Source organism: Mastacembelus armatus, chromosome 6, assembly GCF_900324485.2.
Source record: "Mastacembelus armatus chromosome 6, fMasArm1.2, whole genome shotgun sequence".
Lineage (NCBI taxonomy): Eukaryota > Metazoa > Chordata > Actinopteri > Synbranchiformes > Mastacembelidae > Mastacembelus > Mastacembelus armatus.
Window position 1 is genome coordinate 17,592,389 of NC_046638.1, and position 27,147 is coordinate 17,619,535.

General features: G+C 40.7%; 1 protein-coding gene across 3 annotated transcripts; it reads left to right on the forward strand.

Annotated features, from left to right (window-relative positions):
* Positions 1-26,961, forward strand: nup93 (nucleoporin 93). 3 transcript variants are annotated; one of them, XM_026311700.2, is made up of 22 exons: positions 1-143; positions 1,224-1,406; positions 2,384-2,501; positions 12,340-12,402; positions 13,806-13,934; positions 15,007-15,081; positions 16,336-16,428; positions 16,588-16,727; positions 16,890-17,022; positions 17,689-17,846; positions 17,941-18,106; positions 18,318-18,408; positions 21,523-21,714; positions 21,806-21,932; positions 22,025-22,097; positions 22,812-22,856; positions 25,136-25,252; positions 25,331-25,449; positions 25,742-25,859; positions 26,066-26,149; positions 26,259-26,387; positions 26,596-26,961. In XM_026311700.2, the coding sequence occupies exons 2-22, from the start codon at positions 1,228-1,230 to the stop codon at positions 26,704-26,706; spliced, it is 2,460 nt and encodes an 819-aa protein (XP_026167485.1). In that variant the 5' UTR covers positions 1-143; positions 1,224-1,227; the 3' UTR covers positions 26,707-26,961. The 3 variants fall into 3 exon arrangements, with proteins under 3 accessions (XP_026167485.1, XP_026167487.1, XP_026167486.1); XM_026311702.2 differs by lacking the exons at positions 1-143; positions 1,224-1,406; positions 2,384-2,501 and adding an exon at positions 7,559-8,044; XM_026311701.2 differs by lacking the exons at positions 1-143; positions 1,224-1,406; positions 2,384-2,501 and adding an exon at positions 10,376-10,399.
* The last annotated feature ends 186 nt before the right edge of the window (positions 26,962-27,147 follow it).

The following is a 27,147-nucleotide window of genomic DNA, read 5'->3' on the forward strand; positions in this document are numbered from 1 at the left end:
TCCAATCAGCGCCGACTCCAGAAGTGCCGGGGCAAATAACATACTTTGGTGCATGTTGAGCAAAACTGATTAAGAAGTCTGTCTGTAAGTAACGTCACCCGAGGCGCCAGAGAAGAACGGCTTATATCGGTCCCATTCAATAGGTATGATGTTTGTCTGCTTGTACCAGAACTAGAAGTTTAAATTGACTCAAGTACGAACATGCGAGACAACGTTAGCCAATTAGCATGCTATCTACCGCTGGAGCGCTGTTCATTTTGGTGAAGCGAACAAGTGAAAGGAAAGGGCAACCATGTAAAGACGAGGTTGTCATCATAGTTGCTATTTTGGAGTGTAACCTGTCCTTCTCATAAACTGAAAATAGCTTTGAAATTGTCTAATGCTATACGGGGCTAACCTAGCTACAGTGCTAAGCTAACCATGCGCGGGCTGCAGGGTTAGCCTGGTGGTGTCAGCTGTCGCCAGGTGTTTTGATAACTTACCTGTGTAAATTATATCTAACCCTGTAGGCTGCATGATTTATCTTCACAGTCTGTCAGCTATATCTAATGCTCTTAGTTTGAAGGGTTATGAGGCAGGCAAGGTTAATTTGAGGGCCGCAGGTTAAGATATATACTGCAAGAACTAGTGTTGTTTGTAATAAGGAAAGCTAAATGAAGCAGATTACTTTCTGACGCCTTTTAACACATTATTCACATTTGTGAATGTGATGTTTTCCAATGTTTTGAAATGTAAGCCCTGTGTTGTAACTCTGACATGGGTTTAAAGTGTTGAGTTTTAGCCTAGATCCACATCATAATATACTGTTGGAATTTCAGCCCTTTTATTCAGATTGCAAACTGATTGTTAATATAAACAGACCTTTTCTGATTTTAGTTGCAGATCCCTCAGTTAGTGACTATTTTCTTTTTGTGACCCACAAACTTTAGTATTCACTAACATTATCTGGTGATGCTCTACCAAGCCTGGACTGCAGCCATTTTTGCTTCTGCCATCTGCTATACTGAAGATGAATTAAAAGTCATGTTTGGGATATTTTCACTCAGTATTGGTGTGAATGTCCTCAAAATGAGACTGACAGTTGGGGTTTTAGCATCATAGAACAAGATGTGCTGGAAAAACAAACAGCATCACTGCCCAAATAACGTCATCCACCCATATTTAGACATGGTCGAAATGTGCTGTCATTGCATTGACGTAGTACTTTTCTTTCCTCTGTGCAGAGGTATGGATGCAGAGGGTTTTGGGGAGTTGCTCCAGCAGGCAGAGCAGCTGGCTGCAGAGACAGAAGCAGTCTCAGAGCTGCCACATGTTGAGAGGAACCTCCAGGAGATCCAGCAAGCAGGGGAGAGACTTCGATCCCGTACTCTGACCCGCACCTCACAGGATGCTGCTGACGTAAAGGCGTAAGAAAGAGAAACTCCTCCCATCCCGTCCCCCTCTCTGCTCTGTTCCTTGTTCCTTGCTAGCTTATGAGACAACAATAGCTACAGAGCTAATACTACCACTGACCTTCTGCCTGGATAGATGGACTAGGCTTAATTTAAAAAGTCATGGAATATTTCCACATTGCTGAAAGAAACTCTCCAAATCAAGATATGTATTTGAACTAAGAGGTATTAGACAATAGATGCATACTGTAGCTTTAACATAAACATACATACCCTGTGTAATTTGTATGGAATTGGCCTTGTCTGGTCTTTAACCAGTGGATTGTACTGTATTACTCTCTTGTGCCCCCTATTGGACATTTAGCATAACTGAGGTTCTTTGGCAGTTTTGCCTAGGGTTGAACAATTCTGAAAACTGATCTAACTGCAATTTTTGGGTCAATATTGTGATTGTGATTTATTATGCAAGTTATCATGCAATCTCTTTTATTATTCAACAAACTCGGGCAATAAACATGACCAACAATATATTATACATACAGTTTAAATATAAACTGTTCTTGAGCAGGCCTATATGTTATGATGAAATTAGGAGATGTAGCTGATGTATGAATTGATATTATATATAACATTAATATGAAAGAAAATTAAAAAATATCTATATCATGTGCAGACTGCAGAACTATTACATAGATGTTAGATGTAACTATTTTAGCTTTTTTGACACAAAAGTTTCCACAGTGTGAGGTTCTGTCAAGCCCAGGACATTGTACTGTAGGTCAAGGTGCAGCGTGGTATGCAAAGTTAATGCTTCCTCTCTTGGTTGCTCTAGTTTTTTTTATATGTCACATGAGTGTAATCAGTCGTTTCAGTTCGAAAATTTTGTTTCATCATATTGTAATATTATTACAAATGCAGTTGATCATTCAGCTATACATTTGCCTTTAGTTTGTCAGTCACATGAATTTGTTCTCTCCACATATTGCTCTCAGGTCAATCCTCCTCGGTACCAGAGGTTTAGACATCTTCCACATTTCTCAGAGGTTGGAAAGTCTAAGTGCAGCTACCACTTTTGAGCCCCTGGAGCCAGTCAAAGACACAGACATACAGGTATGAACAGGCCATGAGATCACCTTGCTACTTGCTCTGCAGTCTCATCACACTTATCTAGATTGTTTCACTAGAGAGAGACAAACCGTTGAGTGTTTTTTATATAATGCAGAAAATTGTTTCAGATAAAAATGACAAGGAGTAATAGTGCTTCCTTTAGAAACCATACTTGGACAAAAATGCATAATTCAAACACTGGTCTGCAGACAGCACAGGATAACAATTTAGAATAACATTTTGGGCTAAGGTGTGGAAATAACATGCATAATCTGCAGGTGATAAAATACACCTATACCTCTCTGTTACTTTAGGTCTGGAAATATATATAAATAAAATTTAAAAAAATCATATATAAAAATTGTAGCTTGGCCAACAGGCCTATATATATCTCAAATGTAATGATGAGCATGTCAAAGTCACACTGCACTGCATCTGGAGAGTTGCAGGTAGCAAATAAATTTTGTCTGTGTCCAAAGAGAAACACAGATACAGTGTGTAGTAAAGTATTGAGCACTGGTAGTAAATATGCTGCATGTTTTGTCAGGTGTATGGAGGCAGTAAAGCTGTGTATTGAGTTGTATTTCTAAATAGAACAGTGGTACTAGATAATGGGCAGCTGGTGGAAAGGACTGAATTGACAGACGTTTAGTTGGGATCTGGTAGGACATACAGCCAGGGTGTTTTGCCTTGAAATCTGAATATACAGTACAGGCCTTGCTATTAATGTATTTTGATTTTTTTACAGTCTTCAATAATATGCAAACAACTCCAGGAACTGATTTATGATTGGCAATCAATAAACAAAGTTGGTAGTAAACTCTTACCAAAAAGCGATAACCCACAACAACATGAAAGTAGTAGCAACATACTGTTCATTGCTCTTTGCCATACTCTTTACAATTAATATTAGTTTGGTGAAATCTTCTACATTCAAGTACTGTTATGTTAATCATATCACCTATGTTACTAATGGGAAAACATTTTTTTTTTCTCCTTCCTAGTCTTACTTTGTCTTTCTCCTTTATTCCAAAAGAATGTTAAAAGCCCAGGGTTTCAGCTACTACCTTAATCAGGGGCTAATGTATAAAACATCTCTGCTGATTTACCTATCTTAGCTCCCTCTTGTGGATGAAACAAATATGAAACAAAATTACAGTACAAACCACCGTCGACACTAAGTAATTGAGAAACTTTATTTAGTCCATTGGTGACATAGTATTCAATCTCTCTCTGGCTTGTTTCAAAAGCAGAAGGTCCTGATTTCCACCCTGCTTTGGGGCACAAACTTTGTGCCTTGGAAAGGAAGACTAGGCACAGTATGAGTGTATTCTAAAAAATGTTTTACTACAGGAGAGGTTGCATCCTTTCTTCTAATAGCACTTTAATGTTCAGAAATGTGAATATTTAACTAACGTTTTGACTTCTTGAATGACAAAGCTTGACTCCATTAGTTGCACTTAAGATCAGCAGCAGCACATATCAAACTAGGCTTGAATATTGTGTGCAATGCATCATCATAATCTGCATCCTTTTGTTATATTTTCCCTGCACCTGCTACTGATTCCCCTTTTCTGTCTCCTCCTTCAATGACCTCTCCTCCTCTGTTCTGGTTCAGAGAATTTGCCGCATTTCCCTGAGCTCTGACTCTCTCCATTTCTCTTTGCTTTCCTGCTTTGTCTCTCTTCGTGCTTTGTGTTCTGTCTTTACTAATTATTTCTCTTTTCTTGTTTCCTGTTAAGCTTTAATTTGTTTTTTATTTACTAGTCTGATTTGGTATACATGGATGTGTGTTAGTCTGGGTGGATTTGACTGACTGACTGGAAGAGCACTTATCTTCTGGTGTGGTGGTGAGGGAGGGCGCACACACACACACACACACACACACACACACACACACACACACACACACACCCTCACCCTCACCCTCACCCTCGCCCTCTCTGCCCTTCCTCGTTTTCCCTTATTGGTTTATAAGGAGGCAGTGCATTACACTATTTTGGTTCAGCAGAAATGTGCAATATCATGTTCAGCAGCACAATTTCTCTGCGTTGTTATATACAAAACCACAGCTCCATTTGAACAACCAGATTCCAGGAAAGTGGTGCTGTATAATAATAATAATAAAGTCAGCAGAGATGCTAGCACTGCATTGGTATTCATCTCAAAGCCTATGTAAAGTACAGTCTTTCTTAGGTATTTTTCTCAGTATATATATTTTTTGGCGTAGATTTCATTATAAAGTACTTTTCTTGTTACTCTGTGTGTGAAAGTAGCTGGGCAAACAGAGGTGAGTAGTAATCTAATAAGCTGGCTGCTGGCACTTTGGACTTCACTTTTAATTAAGATCAAGAGATTGCAAATTGCAATAATAATTACAGATTTTGACTAATTGTTCCTCTGAGTGTGTTTGGCTTCATGACAAAGGAGACAGAAATGAGCTTACTCAGGAGGCTCATTCATACAGAAATACTAGAAAAAGTAGAACTTGATAAATTTTGTCTGAAAGTAAAAATTCCTAAAAGAACAGAGCCAAGTTCGGATCATCAGCACTGCAGTGCAACCAGTTTTTCTTCCTCTGCTACAGTCCTCCATTTAATATCCTGCTGGGAGAGTCTCCATCCCTTTATGTCACTGACTACACTGAGTAGAAAAGAGGCTAAGTGGTGCTGAGATATTGCAAGGCAGCAACACAGTACAGGATTGACATATTATGTGTAGGACAAAAGGCAACAGCACCATGTGGAACATGAAGACACACATTTGCTTTCAGTTGTGAATTGGTTCTTCTTCTACAGTGGGATTGAACTTTGACATGCAAAGTTGTGAAGCTCCTCAATGTCCAGAAAGACTGAGGGAGGTGGTTGGACATGGTAAGAGGCAAGAGACATGGAGCGATGCATAAATCTGATTAATAATGTCAGTATCGGGGCCAGTGCCAGTTGTTGCATCCCTGCCACTTATAGTGTCTTATCTCTATAATACAGTAATTATGAAGCTGCAGAGTTCTGTGAGAAACTGGGCTTTAGTATTTTAAGGTTTTAAGAGTTTAATTTTGGTTTGATGGATGCAACAACGTGGGGTTGGGGCCACCATAAACTAGTACAAAATAGTACAGAGACCTGTCAGCCGGTCTTGCATTGGTCACCAGCATGTTTGTCTCAGTGCTAACTGTTCACTGGCTAATTGCAGCTGCCTAGCTTGTGCAGGGAAGGAGGGGGGCTCAGGTACTTCATGTGAACAGGTCAGCTGTTCCTCTTAGTGGAGATGTGTTGGTAGATATATTGTAATCAGTACACCAGAATTGAGTGGTGTATTTATTGTGTTACAGGCAGTCTTTTGCAATGAGTTTATCATGCATTTTCTTACCATGATAATGAAAATATGATTTATTGGTGAGCACTATTTAGAATTCAGTTAAGTTTAGAGTAAGGATTGCGGTTAGATGTTTGTTTTGATTAAGCTCATGATAAGGAGCTTTGTGAGTGTCCTCACAACGATAGCTGTACAACTTTGTGTGTGTCTATGCATTAATGAACACAGTGCTGAGGGCATTGGAGTGGTGAATCTGTATGTCTGAATGCAAAGTAGTCAGGCTCTAACTGTAGATTGTATGTACTGTATATAGACACATTCCTAGATTTAGGGCTTCATGGACCATGTTTCTAGACTATACAGAGCAACTTATTCACATTTATTTCTTTTTTTTTTTAATTTCTGCAGATCCATATCTCTCACCACTTTGTCAAATAATAGTGATAGTAATGGTAATCTTTTTTTTTTTTTTTAAGACCTGAATTGAAAATCATTTTTTGGCTTAAGGACTGCAAAAATAATAATCTATTTCATTGGATAAGCACTATAAGGGATTTCATTAATTGCAGTACATCATTTATGCTGTATTACTTTACTGTATGAAGTAATTACTAAGTTGTATTTGCACACAGTCTAAAGGGATTGACATCAAGTAAAAGCTTTTTGTTTTTAAATGCGGAATGTTGATCAGCAGGTATTTCGATAATTGATTTGTCAGACACTGGAAATAACGTGAACAAAATGGACAGAAAAATGAAAGTAGAAATGGATGACTGAGATCCGTACTGGTTGGAAAAAAATGGCGACTGGCTGTTCTCCCCCCCTCGTCTCCGTGTCTCACTTTTCACTGGTCCATCTTTAGGTGCCAGGGCTCTGTCTCTCCTTTTCTTCCCATCTCTTTTAGTTGCTCCATCTGCTAATGTTCTCTTTTTCTTCTGTTTCTTTTCTGTATATTTTCTCCTTTTCATCTTTCTTCATCCGTTTACATCCCTGTCTCATTCCTGTTCTCTTCTCGTGTCCTCCACATTCATCCATATCCCTCAGCGACGATGCCATGTGTTCAGCAGATGCAGTTGGCTAAGCTCAGAGCATCTTCTGACATAGACAAATGCTACTGGCATAGCTTTACAATATGAGTGTGTATGTGGTGCACAGGCTCCTTGTGCTGCGTTTGTGTGTGTGTGTCTGTGTCACTTACGATCTATCACTGGCATATACAGTGTTTCTCCATGTGCTTATGAATGAATCTGTACGTATAGCGTGGATTTGGCTGCACAGGGGAGCATGCATTTTTATCCTTGCCTCTGCTGGCCTACACACATAAATGCAGCTTTATGGAAGGTACCTGTGTGTGAATGAGTTTGTGGCATGTGCACAGGACTGCAAGTGCTCTGTATGTGTGCGTGTCTGCGTTTACCAACATGCCTGCTTTGTGTGCCATGATAGTCGGTCTACATATAGAAATACTCCCAACCCCCACCCCCCTCCACCCACATGTGCCTCCCAAACCCTTCATTAACTAAACATGACCCTTAAGAGCATGATTAGCCTCATTTCAAGACAGGATGTCGGAAGCCATCAACCGAGGGGGGAAAAATCCATTACTATAATTGCATTGAGCGGAGGGAGGGAGGAGAGGGGGAGGGAAGAAAGGAAGGATGCATAGACGGAGGAAGAAAGGAAGAAAATGAGTGGAACTGAAGGGGGAGGAGGCAGAGGTCCATCAGAGAGACTAGGATGAAGTGAAGGAGAGAGAGAGGATGGAGAACGGGGGCCTAGGAAGGGGGGTCACCTGAATATAGCAGCTGATATTCTATATGAATCTATAGTTCATTCCCGTAGATCCCCCCCTTGTCTGAGCACTCAGTTGGTACAGCCCTCTGACAATAAAACCACCTCCAGTGAGTCTTGATGTGGCACTTCCACTCAGTACTCCGGCTCACGCACAAGAGTCACTGCCCTTCTTTTGAACATGGAAAGGCTGCAAGCGGACCGCCATGCCGGCTCAAAAGGGCGCAGGGAACACGCCCCAGCACAGCAGCCACAGTTGCCGCCCTGACACAGCAGCAAGGAGGGATGAGGCATGATGCATGTGTCCTGGGCTGCCACGGTCCATATACCTGGACACAGACAGAGACATGAAAACTATTTTTTAAAATTCTTTTCTGTCTCATCCCATCTTTACATCTGTCTGACTGTCTGTCTGCCAGGCAGCTGAGTGCTCAGCATGAGTGAGTATTGCCTATACACATGGATACGCACACCACACATACGCTCACTAACAGTCATGTGCTTTGTGTGTCAGACTTTTTTTTTTTTTTCAACCGGTCTTTCTCAACCTGTCCTGGTTATGTTACGTTCTGCGTGGATAGTCATGATGATTATCCAGATTGTTTGTAATGATGACAGGTGAAGATCACTGTCTCAAACATACATATGCACATAAAGGCATGCCCAGGGTATATGTGCTGTAGTACTTTTTGTATGTATTTTTGCTGTACAGGAAGTGAAAGGGTGAAGGGTGGGGTTTCTCTTTCTCTCTCTATCCGTCTCTCTCTCTTACACACACACACACACACACTCGTTCACTCAGTCTGGCAGTGGACGACTCATTGTGTCATGGCAGATGAGGACAGAAAGCCTCCCACTCTTACTCTCATGATGACTGGCACAGAGAGCCGGGTTCCCTATATTAATTTTCCTTTTAAAAACCCCTCGACTCTGTACTCATGTAGCCTTAAGATTTTTAGGGACCCTGTATCTGTGCATCCTAAGGTGTTCATAGCGTGTGACAAGCATGAAGCCAGATCAAAAGAGTGAAAAATCAGACTCCATGTCCCTAAATACACAGTTAGTGTTCAGGCGGATACAGTAACTGTCTTGACCTACGCCAATAGGAGGGCCTGTATGTGTCGGCACAGAAACTGAGCACATGCATGCATGTTAACATACTTATTTTAAAACATGCACACATTCAGAGGAGTACACAGCCTCTTTCAAAAATGCAAATGTGTGTTTTAAAGTGTATTTTTAGAGACGCAGTCAGGCGGCATCGTAATTTCGTCACATTCTGGCAGAAATTAGAGACAAAGCTTGAAACTTTAGTCAGTTGTAAACTAGTCCTTACCTAGTTCACTATCTGCTATTGATATTGTACATAGTTGCAATATTTCCTGATTTATCACCATTTACTAAATATTCTTTTGTGGCTGTGTTCCTGTCGAAGCTTCTGGGCTGTCTGGCCAGCAGGCTGTGGGTGTTCACAGTGGGTTGCAGATCTCTCAGGATGCACAATGCAGGGGTGGGGCAACAGAAAATGTACATCTTTACATATGTCTTTACATATACCTATTGCCCAGTGCTGAGTTGATCATTAAAAGTGATAAGGATGTTTTTCTTTTTTCTTTGTTTCAGTATGGCTCTTTAATATGCACCTTTCCTGTTTAGTCAGTGTGAAATCTTGGGTACAGTGTGTCTCAGACTCTATATGCCAATTCTTTCATCTATTTGGTGGTAATCAAAATTACACTGCAGTTGTGATAATAGCAACAAAGATGTCGTGCCTATCTGTGATGAAGCTTGAAAATCTGGTAAAACTGGCTTCTCTAGTGAAGCACAGTATACAAAGTTTAAGATAGCTTGATAAAGGATGCGTTTTTTAAATAATATCTAATATCAGGGACGGTATTCTTTGTGATTTTTATTAGAAGTAATGTCATCCACCATTAACATTTTGAGGTAAAAAGGCCTCGTGTTTCTTCTGAGATGAATGTGCATTTTGGCTACAGCGGTTGGATAAGTTGTCGGTTTACATTTTGCACAAAAAAATGTTTTATAGGTAAAGTTACTGAAGTAAAGTTACTGCAGGTGCAGCTGGCAACAGGCAACGAAATGACAGCCATGAAAAATCATTGCAAGCAGAAATGCTGAGGTGACTGCCCAGTAGCAGATACAGTATATGGCATAAGCCGAAGTACTAGTTATTACCCCACAATGCTACTGCAAAACTGAAAGCTTCTGTCCTTTGCTAACAGTTTTGATTTCTGTTGTGCTCGCAGCAAATTACCAAGAAATTAATCTTTGGTACCATTGTCCCACCACATAAAAATATATCTTAGAGTGAATCTGTATCATTCTGAATTAGTTCAGGCACTGCTTTGGTTGTCAAACATGATGTAAGCAACCCTGACTACTCTGTTTTTCTTTGTGATCCAAATGACTTGTTTCCTAAATTTTACAGACCCACTTAGATCTGGCAGTCTGCTCTGTGACACGGTTCAGTGTTTCCTTTTTATGAAGGAGCATACTGAGAGGAGAATGGCTAACATTAAACAAACTGCTGTTGCTTCTGTCTGGAAATTCATATAACTGCATTGCGACATAAAAAAAGCAAATCCACACACCTACAACAACCATGCTGCAATACAGAATACACCAATTACTTATTTTTCAAATGTTTTTTTTGAATGTCACACTTGTTTGGACTTTTTTTCTTGTCATATCCCAGCCCCTTATACTTAACCTTGTCTCTTGTCAGGTGATAGCACCTCCTCTTCTATGTGTGTGTCGATGTCATAATGGATAAGGTGAGACTAGAAAAAAGGATCTGTACAAGCCACAGTTCTACCTTTACAAGAGTCTGACATGCTGTGTGTTTTTAGATTGTCTCCTCAGATGAGAAAGCACACAAATATAAAAAACAACAGACTAATGTGTCATTCCAAATTTACTATACTGATTCTGGTCATCGGTTCTTACTACTACTACTACTACTGGAGTAGCTCGATGAGTTTGGCTAAATGTGCCATTGGCTAAAAAACATCTAGTTTTAGGATGTATTTTGCCTAGAAAGCACCAGGGTATTTAGACTAGCTTTGGATTATTTCATCAGTCTTCGGTTGTTGATCCATTTTAAGACTAGCGCTTAATTGCCCATTTGTATTAATATATAAAGGCCAGGTTAACCAGCCAGATCACACGCCGTCTTCATACTTTCCTTGTAGTCGCACGGTGTAGTGTTCGATGCAGTAGTTCAGATGCTCTGTTGTATTTTGCTTTTTTGGCACTGTTACAAGAAGTTCTTCAGGCCTGCAGTGAACCTTTGTGTTTCCAATTTGTTCTGATTTGTCAGGATACAGGCTGAGAGGAGGAGAGGAAAAGCAATGACAGACAGAGGCGAGGGCTGAGAGCCTGGGAAAAAAGGGAGGGGTTGAAAATGAGGCTGAAGTAGGCAGGGCAACATGCAGGTGGAGAAACAGAGGCAGAAGAGAGAGGTGATGTGAGAGTAGAAGCAGCAGGAGGTCGGAAACCAAGAGCACCCATATCACTGTAGAGCAGAATAATCTCCAGTCACGTGTCACTTTTTCTCACAGGTACTTGTTCTTCAAGCTGAAATGATCCTGTACACTTCATCCAGAAAGTTGGATAGTGCCAGAAATGTCATCAGTAATTATGAAATTATCCACCACAGGAAACAGCTTTCCACCAGTTTAAGAGGCTGTTGTCAGGAATTTTATAAATTTCCTTTATATCAGAGAATTGCAAATTTTCAGATAGCAATGTCTTTGGTATAACATGAGAACTTTTTTGCCGTCTTTAGCATGATTAATTGAAAAAGAGTAGATTAATAGATTATGACCATCATTACTTGAGCTCTACTAGTCAGTGAGCTGCCCTGTATACCAGTTTCAGTAAAATGATATTTTGAATTATCCAGCATAGTGATTTTTGGGATTTGTCAGTGAAGTTGCACTGGTGATGTTATTAAATATTAACTTGACTTATGATAAAAGTTACTTTTTAAAAACATTTTATTTTTGACCCAACCAGCTGTTGTTGCCACATTAACAAGCATAAAATGCTAAATGTGAATCATATTATTCCACCTAGGAAAGAGAGCTTTATTTGTAAAGTTGTATTGACAGCAGCACAGCCAGTGACCCAGCCATGTTTTCTTTCAGTGAACAGAGATGTTTTCTCTCGTCTACTCTGGTGGTTACATAAATACCATTTCCCCACTTGATTTCCCAGATCTATTTTGTAAGGAAACTGTCAAGTCGTTATTAGTTGAGTAAGATATGAATAATGACCATCTTCTTAAAAAAAAAAAAAAGCCTAGAACAGGGAGATGAATGAGTGCAGTGGCAGCCATCTTGAATCCACACCAAAATGGAGGCTATGGCGACTGTTCTCTAGCAGCAAAACGATGTGTGTTAAAACGTGGACACTTTTTTGGCCTCACTGTGCCTCTGTATGTTTTGGCTTATCCAGACTGTGCTTGGGAGTGCACAGGTCCAACAAGGGCAGGGGAAATCGGATGGAAAATTGAGACACGCTTTCTATCTCCCATAGAGCAAATCATGGCGCGCCTGTTAAATCTGTCCCTCTAGAACTCGCTGCAAACAGTTTATCTCTGCTTCATTTTGTCCTCACTAGTCAAACTAATATCTCCTGCTCTCTCTGTGTGTTTGTCACTGCGTATCTTCCCCTCCCCATCTCTTTCTGTTTATCGCTGCCTCATCCACAGGGCTTCTTGAAGAACGAAAGGGACAACGCCCTCCTGTCAGCCATTGAGGAGTCTCGCCGCAGGGTCAGTATCTGCTTGATGTCTGTCAGTAACTCACATCAAAAAAGTGCTACAGAATCAAAGTTTCTCTGGTTTTAGACAGAGCTGCAGTACAAAGCCCAAATGTCCTTTATTCTTCATACTTTAATGTAATGTAATGGTTTAGTTAAAAAAAAAAAAAAAAACAACAAACAGATACAGGAATTAGACAGTAACATTTCCTTTTTTGCCTCTAATTCAGTTTAGCACCATAGTGGGCATCAGTTTTGGTACATCACAATATAGGAACACTTTAAAACCATTTTTTTGTAATTCCTGCTTGCTGTGATCTAAAAGTCCTTCTGGTGTGAACCTTTGGGGAATAGTTTTGAAATGGCTTCCCTGATGTGCAACGCTAATAGGCCCTGTGTTTAATTAGCTGCTGTTCCCATTATCTCTCTCCACTCCCTGAGCGAGGAGAGGACTTGCACTGAAGATTATAACACAAGCGGATGTTAAATGTCCTTGCAGATTTCTATCTCACTGGTAGTTTTACTGCACAGGCTGTGTGCTCTTAAATGACATATGTAGTCTGAGTTTTCCAGCCTCACAGCAACCACTTTACAGAAATACTATCTCATTTAAAATGAAAGCCTTTTTCGGCGTACCACTATCAGTTGTGGATTATTAAGGCTGACGCCAACATAGATGTTTGTGAGACATCTGATGATGATTTGGGTGATATAATTTCTTTTCATAAAACCATAACATTCAGACATTCAAGTTTAATTCTGTTTGTTATAGCAATATGACCCCGATGTATACCATTATAAACTTACCATTGTTCTCTAGTGAAAAGACCATGCCATGGAGACACTTCTTCTAAGTTTCCTCAAATTTATTTTTGCCATTTTGGCATATTATTGATTCCATAGTGTTTTTGCTGTACTCAGAAATGATAAATACTATCCAGGCAGTGACCAAGTTAACCCAGTAAATGGAGACTTTATTCTAGATTTGTATTTCCCTGAGCTGGAGATTCAATTATATCACGTTCTCATTATCTTACTTTGAATCTCTGCGGAGAGTTAAAATAGACTTTACCATGTCCTGGTGGAGTAATACAATCTTGACTGGGGTCTGCTGCTAAATCTAGTGTGTCTCTGTCATAGGTAGGCCCAATTTTTATAGTGTGTGTGTGTGTTAAGATGGGAAAGGAAAATCTCAAGAATCTCAAAAGACTGGGTGCAAAAATCACATAAATATTACATAATATTTTGTATCTAAGTATCTTAATTACAAATGTTGAACCTGCTGCTTTAAAATGGTGTCTGTAATCAAGTGTCATACCTGATATGTGGTGATTTAAAGTAAGCACAACCTAACCTGTTACTGTTACACATTAAGATTATGATTAGGTACCTGTTTTCCACCTTGATGTATTTCAGACGTTCCTGTTGGCTGAAGAGTACCATCGTGAATCCATGTTGGTTCAGTGGGAGCAGGTGAAAGAGAGAGTCCTACACACATTACTCGGAGCAGGGGAGGACGCCCTGGACTTCAGTCAAGATGTGGAGGTATGGGATGCTAGAAGAACCTCCACAGTTCAATGGGAGAGAACAAAAATGAAAATGAAACTTTATCAAGAAAGAAATGGTCTCAGGCTGGTCAACACCCGGCATGAGACAGTTTTACATAATAGAAAGGCTAATTTAGATGTTGCACAACACTGCACTGCTGCAGGGATTTTTGAAGGGCAAGCTCCTTTTTCAAGGCAACATAATTTCTGTTGTTGTGTATTTTTTTCAGTAACTTGGCTAATTTGAGGTTGTAGAATTCACTGCCTTGTGCATCCAGCCCTGAACAAGCCCTCCTCTGTCTGACAAGAGCTGTTATGAAAAATGCATAGATTTCCAAAAAGAAAATGGCAGTTCCACCACTGTTGCTTTTAATAATAAAGAGGCCGGAAGAAAAGTCTGTTTTTGGCCTTACTGTCTTTGGCCAGGAGAGAGATTCCAGTCAGTTGTCTGATAATTCACGGTGAGAGAGCTGATTTCTAAATTTTTTTTAAGTCAGTCTCATTTATTTGGATGGATTTATTAAATATTAGTGCCCTCATTTTACGATCAGACTTGATATTGCTTTATTAATTGTGTGCAAAAATCATTGAGCAGCAGTGCAATCAATTTATGCAGTCATATAAACACACAGTTTATTTGAACTTCCTGCGCTTTATATGTCTCCTTAAAAGCAAGTTTCACGTCTCCCAAACAGATTTCTTGACACTGCTGCCTCCCAGTCATCTAAAGTAACCAGATGAACTGTTTTATCTTAGACTTGAAGACACTATTTTTATCTATCCTCTTATGAGTAAAATGAAAGACTTTCATCATGTGTGGCATCCTTTGGGAGCACATCCCAGCATGCACTGGGCCACAGGCATGGGCGCCGTGGACAGATCTGTCTATCTAGGCTGGAAAAGATTGTCAAAATGCAGAATGTTGAGCTTGGAAAAAAGGAAGTTTCATTTAGGATATTAATTTATAATGACAAGTGTGATTGTTTCTAGCAGTATTTAACTTACTTTTATGCTAATTACATGTGTGCAGTGTATCTATTAAGTCTCCTGTGGTCTCTTACCTGTTTTAGCCAAGCTTTGTGAGTGAAGTAACAGCTCCAGGGAGGAGTGCGCTAGACAGTGTGGAGGTGGCCTATGGACGACAGGTGAGCTACAGTTCTGTTATTTTAATGCACATGGAAATTTTGGAACCAGGAAATTTCAGCAATCAGTGTGGACCAAATAAATAAATAAATAAAGCGACAAATAAAAAAATCTACTTGATCGATTTTTTTTTTTTTTTTTTTTTTTTTTTTTTTTTTTAAACCTTTATACTGTATTTGCTGATATTAATTTTTGCAACATAAACTTTCAGGTGCTTTCTGTTAAACATATCTTTGTCATTTCTGTAGCACATATCCTTGTTTACTTATTAGCAAGCTTAAATGTCTTTACTAAAATATGTAACAAGCTTTTAACAATTACTTTAAAAATCCTGTCTGTGACCAAATGTGAAAAATGACAAATTGAGAAATGTCAAAATGAAAATTTTGACATGATTAATATGCTAAAAGGGGTGATATACAATGTCCAAAGGTGTTCTGTAATATTCTCATTAGAGCATCTTTTTCCACATGCTCTGAGGCCTTTGTTGGGCACACTCCTAGCAGGCTAGAATTATGGCGATGTGTGAAAATGTGTTTTAAAATGAATTCTACAACACAATAAAAAATTGCAAAAGTAAACGGATCTGAATACTTCCTGAAGCCACTGTATCTGGTCGTAGCTTCGTTTTCATATATACTGAATTTGCTGTAGGGGGGAAGGGAAGGGAGTATTGACCTGTATTGCTGCTTAAAACTAAACTACCTTTTGAGCTCATTGCAATTGACGAGGTTAAAACGCAGATGTCTGTTTTTCATGCCGTCTGAACGTTAAGTTAAAATGGGGTCATAGCAAGCCAGGAGGCAGCAGATCAAACATAGTGATTGATTGGGCTGCAGAGGGGAATTCTGGGTAGCAGTATCTCCACCACTCCCGCACGTCATCCTGTCTGACCTTTTCTTTTTCCACTCTGTTAGTGTCTGATCTGCTGTATGAGGCACTTCTTTAAATGTGGCTTTTCCTCTAAATATGTGTCGACACATTGCATGCGGAGTCATTTGTCTGGTTTTTGTTATCCTTTTTGATGACCTTTTGAACGTTTTGATTCTTTTCTTACTGTTTTTTGTCGTGAACCATTTTACACAATCATAGCAGTGGTTGTACTTCTGCTTTTAACACTGAAGATGGATTTGTAGGCAGATTTCAGAATTTTCTTGCAAATTAACTTTCAAATGTTGTAAATTGAAACTTTGAAAATTTGTGGCTCTAATCCAACTCAGCCCTTTTTTTTCTCCCTTCAACACCTCTACATTTAGATCTACATTTTCAATGAGAAGATAGTGAATGGTCACATTCAGCCTAATCTGGGGGACTTATGCGCTTCTGTAGCAGAAAGCCTGGATGACAAGGTGAGAACATTTTATCTGTCACATTTGCCCTAAACACCAATTGAACTGCTATTTTCAGATGAAGCAGGTTTTTCTTTTGCGAAAAGTAGAAGTTAGGGGCACCCCATGTATATTCTCTGTGCATGCACCTGTGGCCGTAACACACTCTCTTCACTTCAGAATGTATCAGACATGTGGCTGATGGTGAAGCAAATGACAGATGTGTTGCTGGTTCCAGCCAAAGACACCCTCAAGAGTCGCACTTCAGTTGAAATGCAAATGGCTTTTGTACGTCAGGCACTCAGCTTCCTTGAGAACAGGTGCTTGTTTTCTGTTTTTCCCAAAGTCTAGTGGGTTTAGTTTCTTTTTGAATTTTTAGTGGATACGAGCTAGCACTGGATATGCAGCAAAATGAAGCTGAACTGCAGTGTGTGTGTGCGTGCGTGTGTGCGTGCGTGCGTGCGCGTCTCCCCTCTCTTCAGCTATAAAAACTACACCATGGTTACTGTGTTTGGAAACCTTCATCAGGCCCAACTAGGAGGGGTGCCGGGAACGTACCAACTAGTCCGCAGCTTCCTCAACATTAAACTACCAGGACCTCTGCCTGGCATGCAGGTAACACACACAGATATTATATTCAAGTGCTTACGGATAAAGCAAATGGCCCCTCCTCCACACAAACTACTTGTTAAATCTGAGATGTGACAAATGCTCTTTGGTAAACCAGCCAATCGTAACTCACACTGCTAAATATGAGGATCGTGACTTGGTATTTGATTAGTTTATTGGAAGAAGCTAAGGCATGCACAGGACAGCATTATAGCCAATCTCTAAAATAAACCTCTTATGATATATACATTTACAAATACTTTTGCTGATTTTAAACACAGTCTATGGCCTGTGCTTGTTTTTATTACCTTGCACATATAATCCAAAACCTCTAGTGAAGAAACAATGATACTTTTAATAGCTGAGATTTTTAATAAATCACCAGCAGACTGTGTTATCCGTGTAGTGTGTTTATTAACATGGTCTTCTTTACCAAAGCATCTCACCCTTAAAGAAAAGTCAGTTTTCTGTTTTTTTTTTTTTTTTTTTTTTTATCAGTTTTTGAGAAGTGGCCATGTTTTGATTAAATAAGAATAGGTTGCATGTCCCTGTGGAGGCCAGTTACTGGACAACTTGCGTAACAGATGTGATAAACGTGGGCCTGACCTACAATATACATGTGCTACTGGGGGCAGAATCATTATTTAGAGTGTATATGTGTGTGTGCAATAGGATGGTGAGATAGAGGGCCACCCAGTCTGGGCTGTGATCTACTACTGTCTGCGCTGTGGAGATCTGAATGCAGCCATGCAGGTGGTGAACAGAGTGCAGCATCAGCTGGGAGACTTCAAGACCTGGTTCCAGGAGTACATGAACAGCCCCGACAGACGGTGAAAACCCACCAACTTTTTGTGTTGATGTCTACACAGATCAAGGAAGTTCAAACTGTGTCTAAGTCTCTCCTCTTCTTCTTTCATCTGTCAGCCTTTCCCCAGCTTCAGAGAACAAGCTCCGTCTCCACTACCGTCGCGTGCTAAGGAACAGTGCTGACCCCTACAAGAGGGCTGTCTACTGCCTTATTGGTAAATGTGACATCAGTGACAACCATGGAGAGGTGGCAGACAAGACTGAAGACTACCTCTGGCTTAAGGTACAGTATACTTCCTAGAGCTATTTTAAAATTTTTTTTTTATTTTTTGAGGCCACTTCCCAGTTTAGAAAACAGCATTAAAAGCTTAGTCAGCTCCAAAGCTTCACTGTCTGTCTTTTTTGAAGACGTGCAGATCATTTTCTCTTACATTGGTGTTTTGAAGTTTTTCCATAATATTTTTATATAATGTACACCATGTTTTCCTCTGCAGTTGAACCAGGTGTGTTTTGATGATGACGGCAGCAGTTCTCAGGACAGGCTGACCCTGCCACAGCTACAGAAACAGCTGCTGGAGGACTATGGTATGGAGCTGTGTCTGTCTTACTCTTTCTGTCTCTTTACTTTAGAAATTTTACTTGCTTGACAGTTATTGTTTCCTGCTTTGTAGATGAGGAGCTATTGCTAAGTGAGTATTAGCAAAGACATCTGCTCCCTGTGGAGCAGGCTTTCCTTGGGTAATGTTGGGCGTATTGTGATGATTCCACAACCTGTAAATTGTTTTAGAAAAGAGAGCAGCCTTGTGTCTGCTTGTGTCAAGTTTGGATTTTACTACCTTTTTCTTAAGAGCAGTCAGCAATGCAGGCCCCTGTGGGTGCAGAAACGTCATCGGTTAATAATCAGTCCTTTTACATTTCTTTCAGCCTTTTGAATTATTATATTAGAATAAGTAACAAGAAACCAGGGATTCCGGCAGCACTAGTTGGTGATGCACCATGACTGAATGAAAAAACAAAATTTCGAATTTTATATACATTTAAAAACTTTTGTTTTGCATTTAATGTGGAATAGCTATATAATGGCTGTTAACCATTTAATCAGGTCAGTATAGTTTCCAACATTAGTGGATTTTATCAGTCGATATGGATCCGGTGTGTTTTTCACATATTTTCTTCCATCCCCAGCTTTACAGATTTTGAACTGTACGCTGATTAATACCTGCTGTCTCAGTGTTTCCCCTCAATGTTTCAGATAACTTAACACTCCTATGAATATTTCAGCTTTGTGTTTGGAAAAAATAAATTAACTTTTCTCCTCAGTTTGATTTGTGGAACAGCTCCAAATACTACAGTACCCATGTGCCTCTGCAGCTGTTGCTACAGATAACAAGCTACTCTTGAAATGCGACTCAAGGCTGTAGAAAATTCAGGATGCTTTGTCATTGCATTCAGGAACAAAAGTTCATAAGTTTTTGGAAAATTGGGCCAGACTCTGTAGTTTTATTTTAAGCTGCCATGTGTAGAAATAGCAACGCTGTTGATTTCTTTCATAATTATGATTCAACTGGGACTTGTGTGAAAACTGAAAATCAGTCAATTTTGAGAGAGTGCTTTAAATCCTGTGCAGGTTTGACTCCTACATACCTGGGCAGTTGCTACATGAGCTGGGAATTTTTATTAGATCCCCCACCACATGATCCCAGCCTGCAAATTAGGAGTAAATGTCCTGTGCCCTTCCAACAGCCCCTAAAATGGCTATGAGCAGTCCCACTGCACTCTCTCTCCATCTCTCTCTCTCTCTCAATCCCTTTTCACCTCACTTCATTTCATAATAAAACACCCCAATTAAACAACCACATCTCCCCTGACTACACACAAAGGAGAAAGTAAGGGCATGAGGTCTTCTCTCCCACTGATTCTGAAAGCACAGTTTTCTCCCCTGAGAATTGCCTTCACCACAGGCTGATCCTGCTCTGTTTCGATAAAACTGCACTCTCTCTCACTCCTTCTCTCTTTCTCTCTTCCTCTCTCTCTCTCTCTCAGTAGCCCTCAGCTTCTCCCACTCCTGTTGTTCAGTGGGAAGTAGAGCCCGGGGCCTCATTCTGTTTTCTTTCTGGTGCTCAGCTCCCTCGGTTGTCTGGCACCATGTTCCTTGCCGTCCTCCATCTTGCTTCACAGCAGGACATAAAAGCCTAAAGCCTCTCTCTATTTCTCTCACACAGCCACTAGCGCTTGCCAGCCTCGTCTGTCCTCTGTTTCCCTGCCCCTCGCTTGCTGCTCCTTGTCCTCTCCTCTCTCTCCTCACACCTGCACCGGTTTCTCCTCTTTCCTCCCACTGGTTTTCGTCCTCTTTCACATGTTCTCTCCTTGTTCTTTCTCATTTCTTGTTTATACAGTCTACTGCAGCCCCCCCCTCCCCAAAAACACCCACACTCTTATCTCTCCTCCTTCATCCTTTTTCTTCTCTTCATCACTCTCTTCCTCTCTCACACGCTTTTGCTTTTTTGAACTAAAGTGCTGTAAGTCTGAGATAAGGCTATAAAATGGCTGACATGGTCCACCCTGTTCTATCCCTCATACTTTCAGCCAGCAAGAGGATTAAGGATTATAATTAAAAAGTAAACTTGATGACTAAGTACCTGCGCTTGACTAAAAAGGTTTTCAAAATTCTTCTTACATGTTTGTTGCCATAGCAACTGTCGTCAAAAGTTGTGGTGGTATGTATGCTGCCACGAATGACAGTGGCACATGAAAATAAATTCAGTAATGACCTTACAAGTGTTTCAGGTGTTTACTTACATCAGTGATTTCAGCTACTTTCCCTAATTAGGGCTCATGACTCATGATTGACAGCTCCCTCTCGCTCCTTTGAGCACTGGGTTGCAACTGTTGGACTGCGATGGAGTGCGATAAATTACACATCAATCATTCTTATTAGAACCTCAATGACCTCCCATAAATTGTAGCATGGCCCCGCCCACCTCAGGATAGCTGAAAATATCATTGTTGATCTGCAGAGCCAAAAAAGTAATGTTTAACAAGCTGTAAATGCTTAATATGACTATGATACCACAAATAAAAATAACAAGAGACAGGTTTTTCACTTTGGCAGCATATTTGCAGATAGCTCAGGGGTTTGAGCATGTTCATTTGGTGTCCTTGTCAGATCCTTTATTGTAAGAATTTAATGTTTCACTGCTGCAATGAAATGTGTGTAGAAGAAAATGGTGAAGTTCAAGCTCTGCAGAGCAGCTTAATGTCTACATTTCAGTTTATTTGTCCCAGAGTAAAACCAGTTGCCACCTCCTTCTGAAGTTCTACTCTAAACCCATCATGCACTGGGACTTTCATCCTCACAACACGTAATAGGGCACAGTGTAAAGTAAAATTTTGTTGTGTGGGTGTTCTGGTGGCCTAGTACAGTCCCTACTGAGGAGCCTCATTACACGTCATCCATCCTCAGTTTGCCCTTAGTTCCTGTCCTCTCTCTCCACTGTCTCCATTTTAAAGTTGAACACAATATCAGTGCTTCAAATGACTGAAAAGGGAGATGATCCCACTACAAGTGGAAAGACATCTGACAATAGAAGTGTAACCTCTTTCACTGTGAAATTACTTGGAGATTTAAGTAATACAGAAATTGCTCACTTTTTTTCAGTGATCTAAATCAACTCCCTTTTCCCATCTTTTGTCCAACAGGGGAGTCCCACTTCTCTGCGAGCCAACAGCCCTTCCTGTATTTCCAGGTGCTGTTCCTGACAGCCCAGTTTGAGGCAGCAGTGGCTTTCTTGTTTCGTGTTGAGAGACTTCGGAGTCACGCTGTGCACGTGGCGTTGGTCCTGTACGAGCTGCGGCTGCTGCTGAAGTCATCAGGCCAGAGTGCTCAGCTGTGTGAGTATAAGTACCTTCATTTTGTAGAGTGGTGTGGGCACCTGAGAAAGATGTTTTGGTTTTAAAACTGACTCACCTGCTCTATGTGCAGTGAGTCAGGAGCCCGGGGACCCTCCCATGATTCGGCGCCTCAACTTTATCCGTCTGCTCATGCTTTACACCCGCAAGTTTGAGTCCACTGATCCACGGGAAGCTCTGCAGTACTTCTACTTCTTACGGTAAATAATCCTTTGCTCTTCCTCTCAGAGGGACATGCTGCTTTGTGATTTTTCTCACCTTGTCCTAATTTCTAATTTGTGTCTTGCTGCAGCAATGAGAAGGACAGCCAGGGAGAAAACATGTTCATGCGTTGTGTGAGTGAGCTCGTTATTGAGAGTCGAGAGGTGAGTGACCCAAGTGACCTTTTAGAGAAAATGCCTCTACAGTCTTTTAATCCACTCTAGCCCGGCTAATACAGCTAGAGCTAACACACGTGGGTGAGAGATCAGCTGATTTTCCCAGATGCTGCTGCCTTGTTTCTTTTAACAGTGTGTCCCCATTTAAATACTCCCCCAACCTTGTCTGATATATCATGTTTCATCTGAGGGCTTTTAGTGAGAGCACTCAAATGAATCAGTCACTTTGGTCAACATCATTACAAAGATGACATAAATTAATGAGAAGCTTCCTCTGATGAAACATTAGGTGAGTTGTGGCTTAAACCAATGAATTAACTTTTTCATAATCTTCCTTAAATCGAGTTCCAGACAGTGTCATCTTTTTATTTAAAGCAACAAGTTTACCAAATATTTATGACTGTTAACAATGTCATCAATGACAGAATTTAGTTAAAATACAAAATAGATAAAATTTCTAAACCTCACCCTTGTTTGTTTTTGTTTGAGCAGGATTTTCATTCTTTATCCTATCCTCCTAATGGCAACAGTCATGAGTGTCTGAGTGATGAATGATGAGCTTTATAATGTGGCATTTATGTGCTGTTGTTTTGGTTTGCATTATATAAAATAGGCACGCCTACAGTAATTCTCTGCTGTGTATTTTAGATGTTTTTTTGTTTTTTTTTTGTATGGTATTTTTCACTTTTGCCTCTTTTACAGTTTGACATGCTGCTTGGGAGATTAGAGAAGGACGGCAGCAGGAAGGTAGGAACATCTCCATCTCTCCCCCATCTCATCTTGTGTTCCTATTACTTGGTTTTGGGTCTCACCTCCTCTCTAGCCATGTCTTTTCTCTTCTACTGTCACTTTTTTTTTTTTTTTTGTTTTTTTTTTTGCTCTTTGTCTTCACTCTGTTTGGGGATCTCAGCCAGTCAACATGTCTCCATATGTTTTGACACTCCCCATTTAGCAGCACTCTGTTCCACTGTCATGGATGAAAAGGCCCTTCATAAAGCTCCTTTGTAGTCTCAGCTTTCAAAGTTTCTTATAATTTCTGTGTGCAGCAGTCTCCTTTTTTTCTCCTCCCTAAATTGCTGCGTGTTTCACCTCCATCTCCACATAAGAGGCACAGTGTGTGTTCAGCATTGTTAAAGTGAATCTATTACCTACATACTCGTCGCTCTAGGGTTGCTCTACATGACATTGACTACAGTTCTTGTCAACATGTTAACTTTTTTGTGGGGATAATTCCTTACAGTTTATGATTGAGACCCACATTGCAAAGTGCCCGGATCTACTCCCGACCTCGAAATTTTGGGCGCGCCCAAGAGGACGGAAACGAAGCGGCTGTGGTCAGGAACTAAACCGAACAGAGCAGCCTCGGGAACTGTCTCTGAACCTGCTCAAAAACTTCTCCTGACCTCTAGAGAGCACCAGTAGAGCGGGAATGGGTCGGGAAGTGTCAAAGCTAAGCGGGAATGGGACAGAAGTTAAGCTGCAAGAGCGTGAACAGGGCGGGAGTGAGTCAGGAGGCAAAATCTCATGGCTCTCTGCTCATCATTGACGTTTGACTCACGACCCACTCCCAACGGTCCCGTTTAACACCTGATTCACTTACACTCACTGATCACCGCTAATTACTGATGGCATCAATGCCATTTAATTCCCACTCTACCCGCTGCCAATAACTCAGCCGTTTGCCTTGTATGAAACAAGCAGACAACCACTGCCGCTCATTCTGGTTTTGACTGCCGACCCAACATCACCTCCAAGTTCCCATCAACCAACCACTTCTGTTATCACAAGATGCCTCGAGAGGTATAAGAAAGAGGTGTAAGAGAGAGGTGGTGCATTCACCTGCATCACCAGCTTCTAGTGTTGGTGAGCACTGATATTCCACACACCGTGTTGAGGTCGAGTAGCCCTTATATGGACCATAGCTGTATAAAAGGCAATAGCAGTCCGCTGCTGGAGAATGATTTGTTGTTCCAAAAGCACAATATTTAGCAGCACACCTCAAGCTTGATCCTTGGTGTGCACGAAAAGATGGTAGGCAGGGAAAAGGCTGCTTTGGTGAGAAAAGAGCATGTCTTATTCAGAGCTGGCATCAGTACTGCGGGAATGCCCTGAGAGCTGGTCGTCGGCAACATATCTACAGTGTAAGGACAGTAATGGTCAGGAACGGAGCTAATTGATCAGTTAAAAACAGGACCTAGACCTGAAGTGAATGGCAACTGCTCAGGGTTTAAGCGTGTATGTATCGTAAGCTAAGCATATTGGTCGTAGGTGGAACATGATTGAAGCCTGAGTAATGTCTGGGTAAAGGGTATGTTTATGAAATTTCTCCCGACTGCTCCTGATCCTTACCTGAGCATAAACCTCAAGACGGGAGAGAGCGGAAAGAGCGTGAACAGGTCCTGGGTCTGTGGAAGGTGGGTCTCAAAGATTGTCATGTGTGCTACGCAGGGCAGTTTGCTGGATTTGCAAATAATGAAGGAAACTACTAACTATTGTGCATTCATTCCAAGGAATACACTTTACATGAGACATTTTTATGTTTAAGATCAGTATGCTCACAAGCCCAACCCAGTGTCCCAGTAAAATGATTGTAAAATGATTTGATAAGAGAAATCTGTAAAATCTCTCCAATGAATCTATCACCAAATCAGCCCTTAGAGATTTTGATTGGTGCTGCTGCTGTATGTCGGATACATAGCAGGATTTTAAAATATTGATTGTTATTCATTTGAAATGCAAAGATTTCAGCCTAATTGCTTTTGTTAGTAGAAAGAAGCTAAATTAGGTGGCTGTTAGTGCCAAATCAAGTGTCTGCGTTATTAGTGCTCTGTTAATGGTGGTACACTTTATAACATAGACTTAATCATAGGTATGTACCTTTGGTCAATGGGCTAATCAGATCCCCTTTTAGTTCACAACCACGGTTTATAAATGTACTGCAACTGATATGTTTGCTTTATTTTGAAATCTGGATTCTTGCCATCAGAAGTGGAGCAGTACTCTCACTCTGGTCCTCCTCTCTTTAGCCTGGAGTCATAGATAAGTTTGCCGGGGACACCAAAGGCATCATCAGTAAAGTGGCTCAAGAGGCCGAGAACAAAGGCTTGTTTGAGGAGGCAGTCCGTCTCTACGAGCTGGCCAAGGTGAGCATACACTGCTCCACAGTGTTTCTGTTGAATCCTTTCACTGTTTAATTTCTCTTCCCATTTGTCCCCGTGTAGAATCCAGATAAGGTGTTGGAGCTGATGAACAGACTGCTGAGCCCGGTCATTGCCCAGGTCAGCGCTCCTCAGTCCAACAAGGAGAGGCTCAAAAACACTGCAGTAGCCATCGCTGAGAGGTCAGGACCACACACACGTGTTTTTTTTTGTTTTTTTTTTCTACCTCCTGAAGATGTTACATTGACTGGATACTTACCCTAACCATGACCATTGCTTGTCTAACCCTAACCTTAAACCATCTCTTTAAAACTGGTTTACATAGTGGGGATCTGGATATGTCACTGTGTAAACAGTTTTTAGTCCCTACGCTGTGGAAAAAAAATATACACACATATTCACACACACACACACCAATTCAAATCTAATCAAGAGTGTCATATACTGTAAATGTCTGATACTTTTCCACTGCAGGTATCGTTATCAGGGCATAGCAGCAGAGAAGTCAGTTGATAGTACTTTCTACCTGCTGTTAGACCTGATGACGTTCTTTGACGAGTACCACGCAGGCCACGTTGACAGAGCCTATGATGTGAGTACAGCTCTGACAATATAGGTCAAGGGCTGATAGAGCCCCTTTGTACATGTAGAAAATGAGTTTTATGCATTTAGTCATTTCATCCAGAAGAGATGCATGTTACGGCACACCAATGCAAATCTAATAGTGATACCCTGACTGTAACGATGCTCCTGTGTGTGGTACTGTATTACTGTTGTACCTCTCTCTGTGTCCTTCAGGTGATGGAGCGATTAAAGCTTCTTCCTCTCAGTCAGGACAGCGTGGAGGAGAGAGTGGCTGCTTTCAGGAACTTTAGTGACGAGGTGTGATCAACTGACTGTCTCACAACACACACCAGTTGTTTGTTTGTTTGTTTGTTTGGTTTTTTTCTTCTTCTTTTTGAAAACGTGAATGTCGTCAACTTGTCTCCAGGTGCGCCACAACCTGTCCGAGGTGCTGCTGGCCACCATGAACATCCTGTTCACCCAGTACAAACGGCTGAAGGGGACACCAGCGGGCACGGCAGGGCGACCACAGCGAACCATAGAGGACAGAGACATGGTGAGAAGCTGTATTATTATTATTATTAATCAAATGTGGTAGTTTAGCAAAGTTTTAAAAAATTACATGCTCCTGTGTTGCTAAAAGATTTACATGGGGATAAAGAAGTCTGTGCTCTTTCAAGTTCACATGTTGTCTGTACATTTACACAGAATAAAGCATTAGTCAGTGTGTTAATGTGTCGAATACCTTTTTGTTCATTAAACAGCAACTGCGCAGCCAGGCCAGAGCACTGATCACCTTTGCTGGTATGATTCCTTACAACATGGCTGGGGACACCAACGCAAGACTGGTGCAGATGGAATTACTGATGAACTGAGACATTAACACACACATAAACATGCACAACCTTCCTGTCAACCAGAGATATTTTGCCTCATTAAGACACAATCATTCTCACACTCATTTGTCTGCGTTTTTTTGCATAGACTACAGTGTTCATCAGCGTGTTAACAGATGCCTGTTGACCATGCCTGTCAGTCTATTTTTGTTTTTTTTTTGTTGTTCTTTTGTCCATTTGTTGCTTCATATTTGTATCTAATAATTTGGAATAAAAAAATTAGTGTACTTTTTAGTTGCCTTTTTATTTGTAAACATTTATATAATTTGTCTTTTTTTTTTTCTTTTTCTTTTTTTTAAACTAAATTCATTCAGCCTAATTGTTTTTGTTTTTTTTTGAGCTGCAATCGGTGCCACATGCAGAGCAGCCAGGTCTTTGAGTTTCATAGAGAAAGTGCCTACCTCTTTTTCTAAACCAATG

Bases quoted from the DNA above. Each gene is read 5' to 3' on its own strand.
- nup93 (XM_026311700.2), top strand. From the start codon at position 1,228: ATGGATGCAGAGGGTTTTGGGGAGTTGCTCCAGCAGGCAGAGCAGCTG. The intron at 18,107-18,317 runs GTACAGTATACT...TTTCCTCTGCAG, and splicing joins AAGACTACCTCTGGCTTAAG to TTGAACCAGGTGTGTTTTGA. The intron at 26,388-26,595 runs GTGAGAAGCTGT...TTCATTAAACAG, and splicing joins CCATAGAGGACAGAGACATG to CAACTGCGCAGCCAGGCCAG.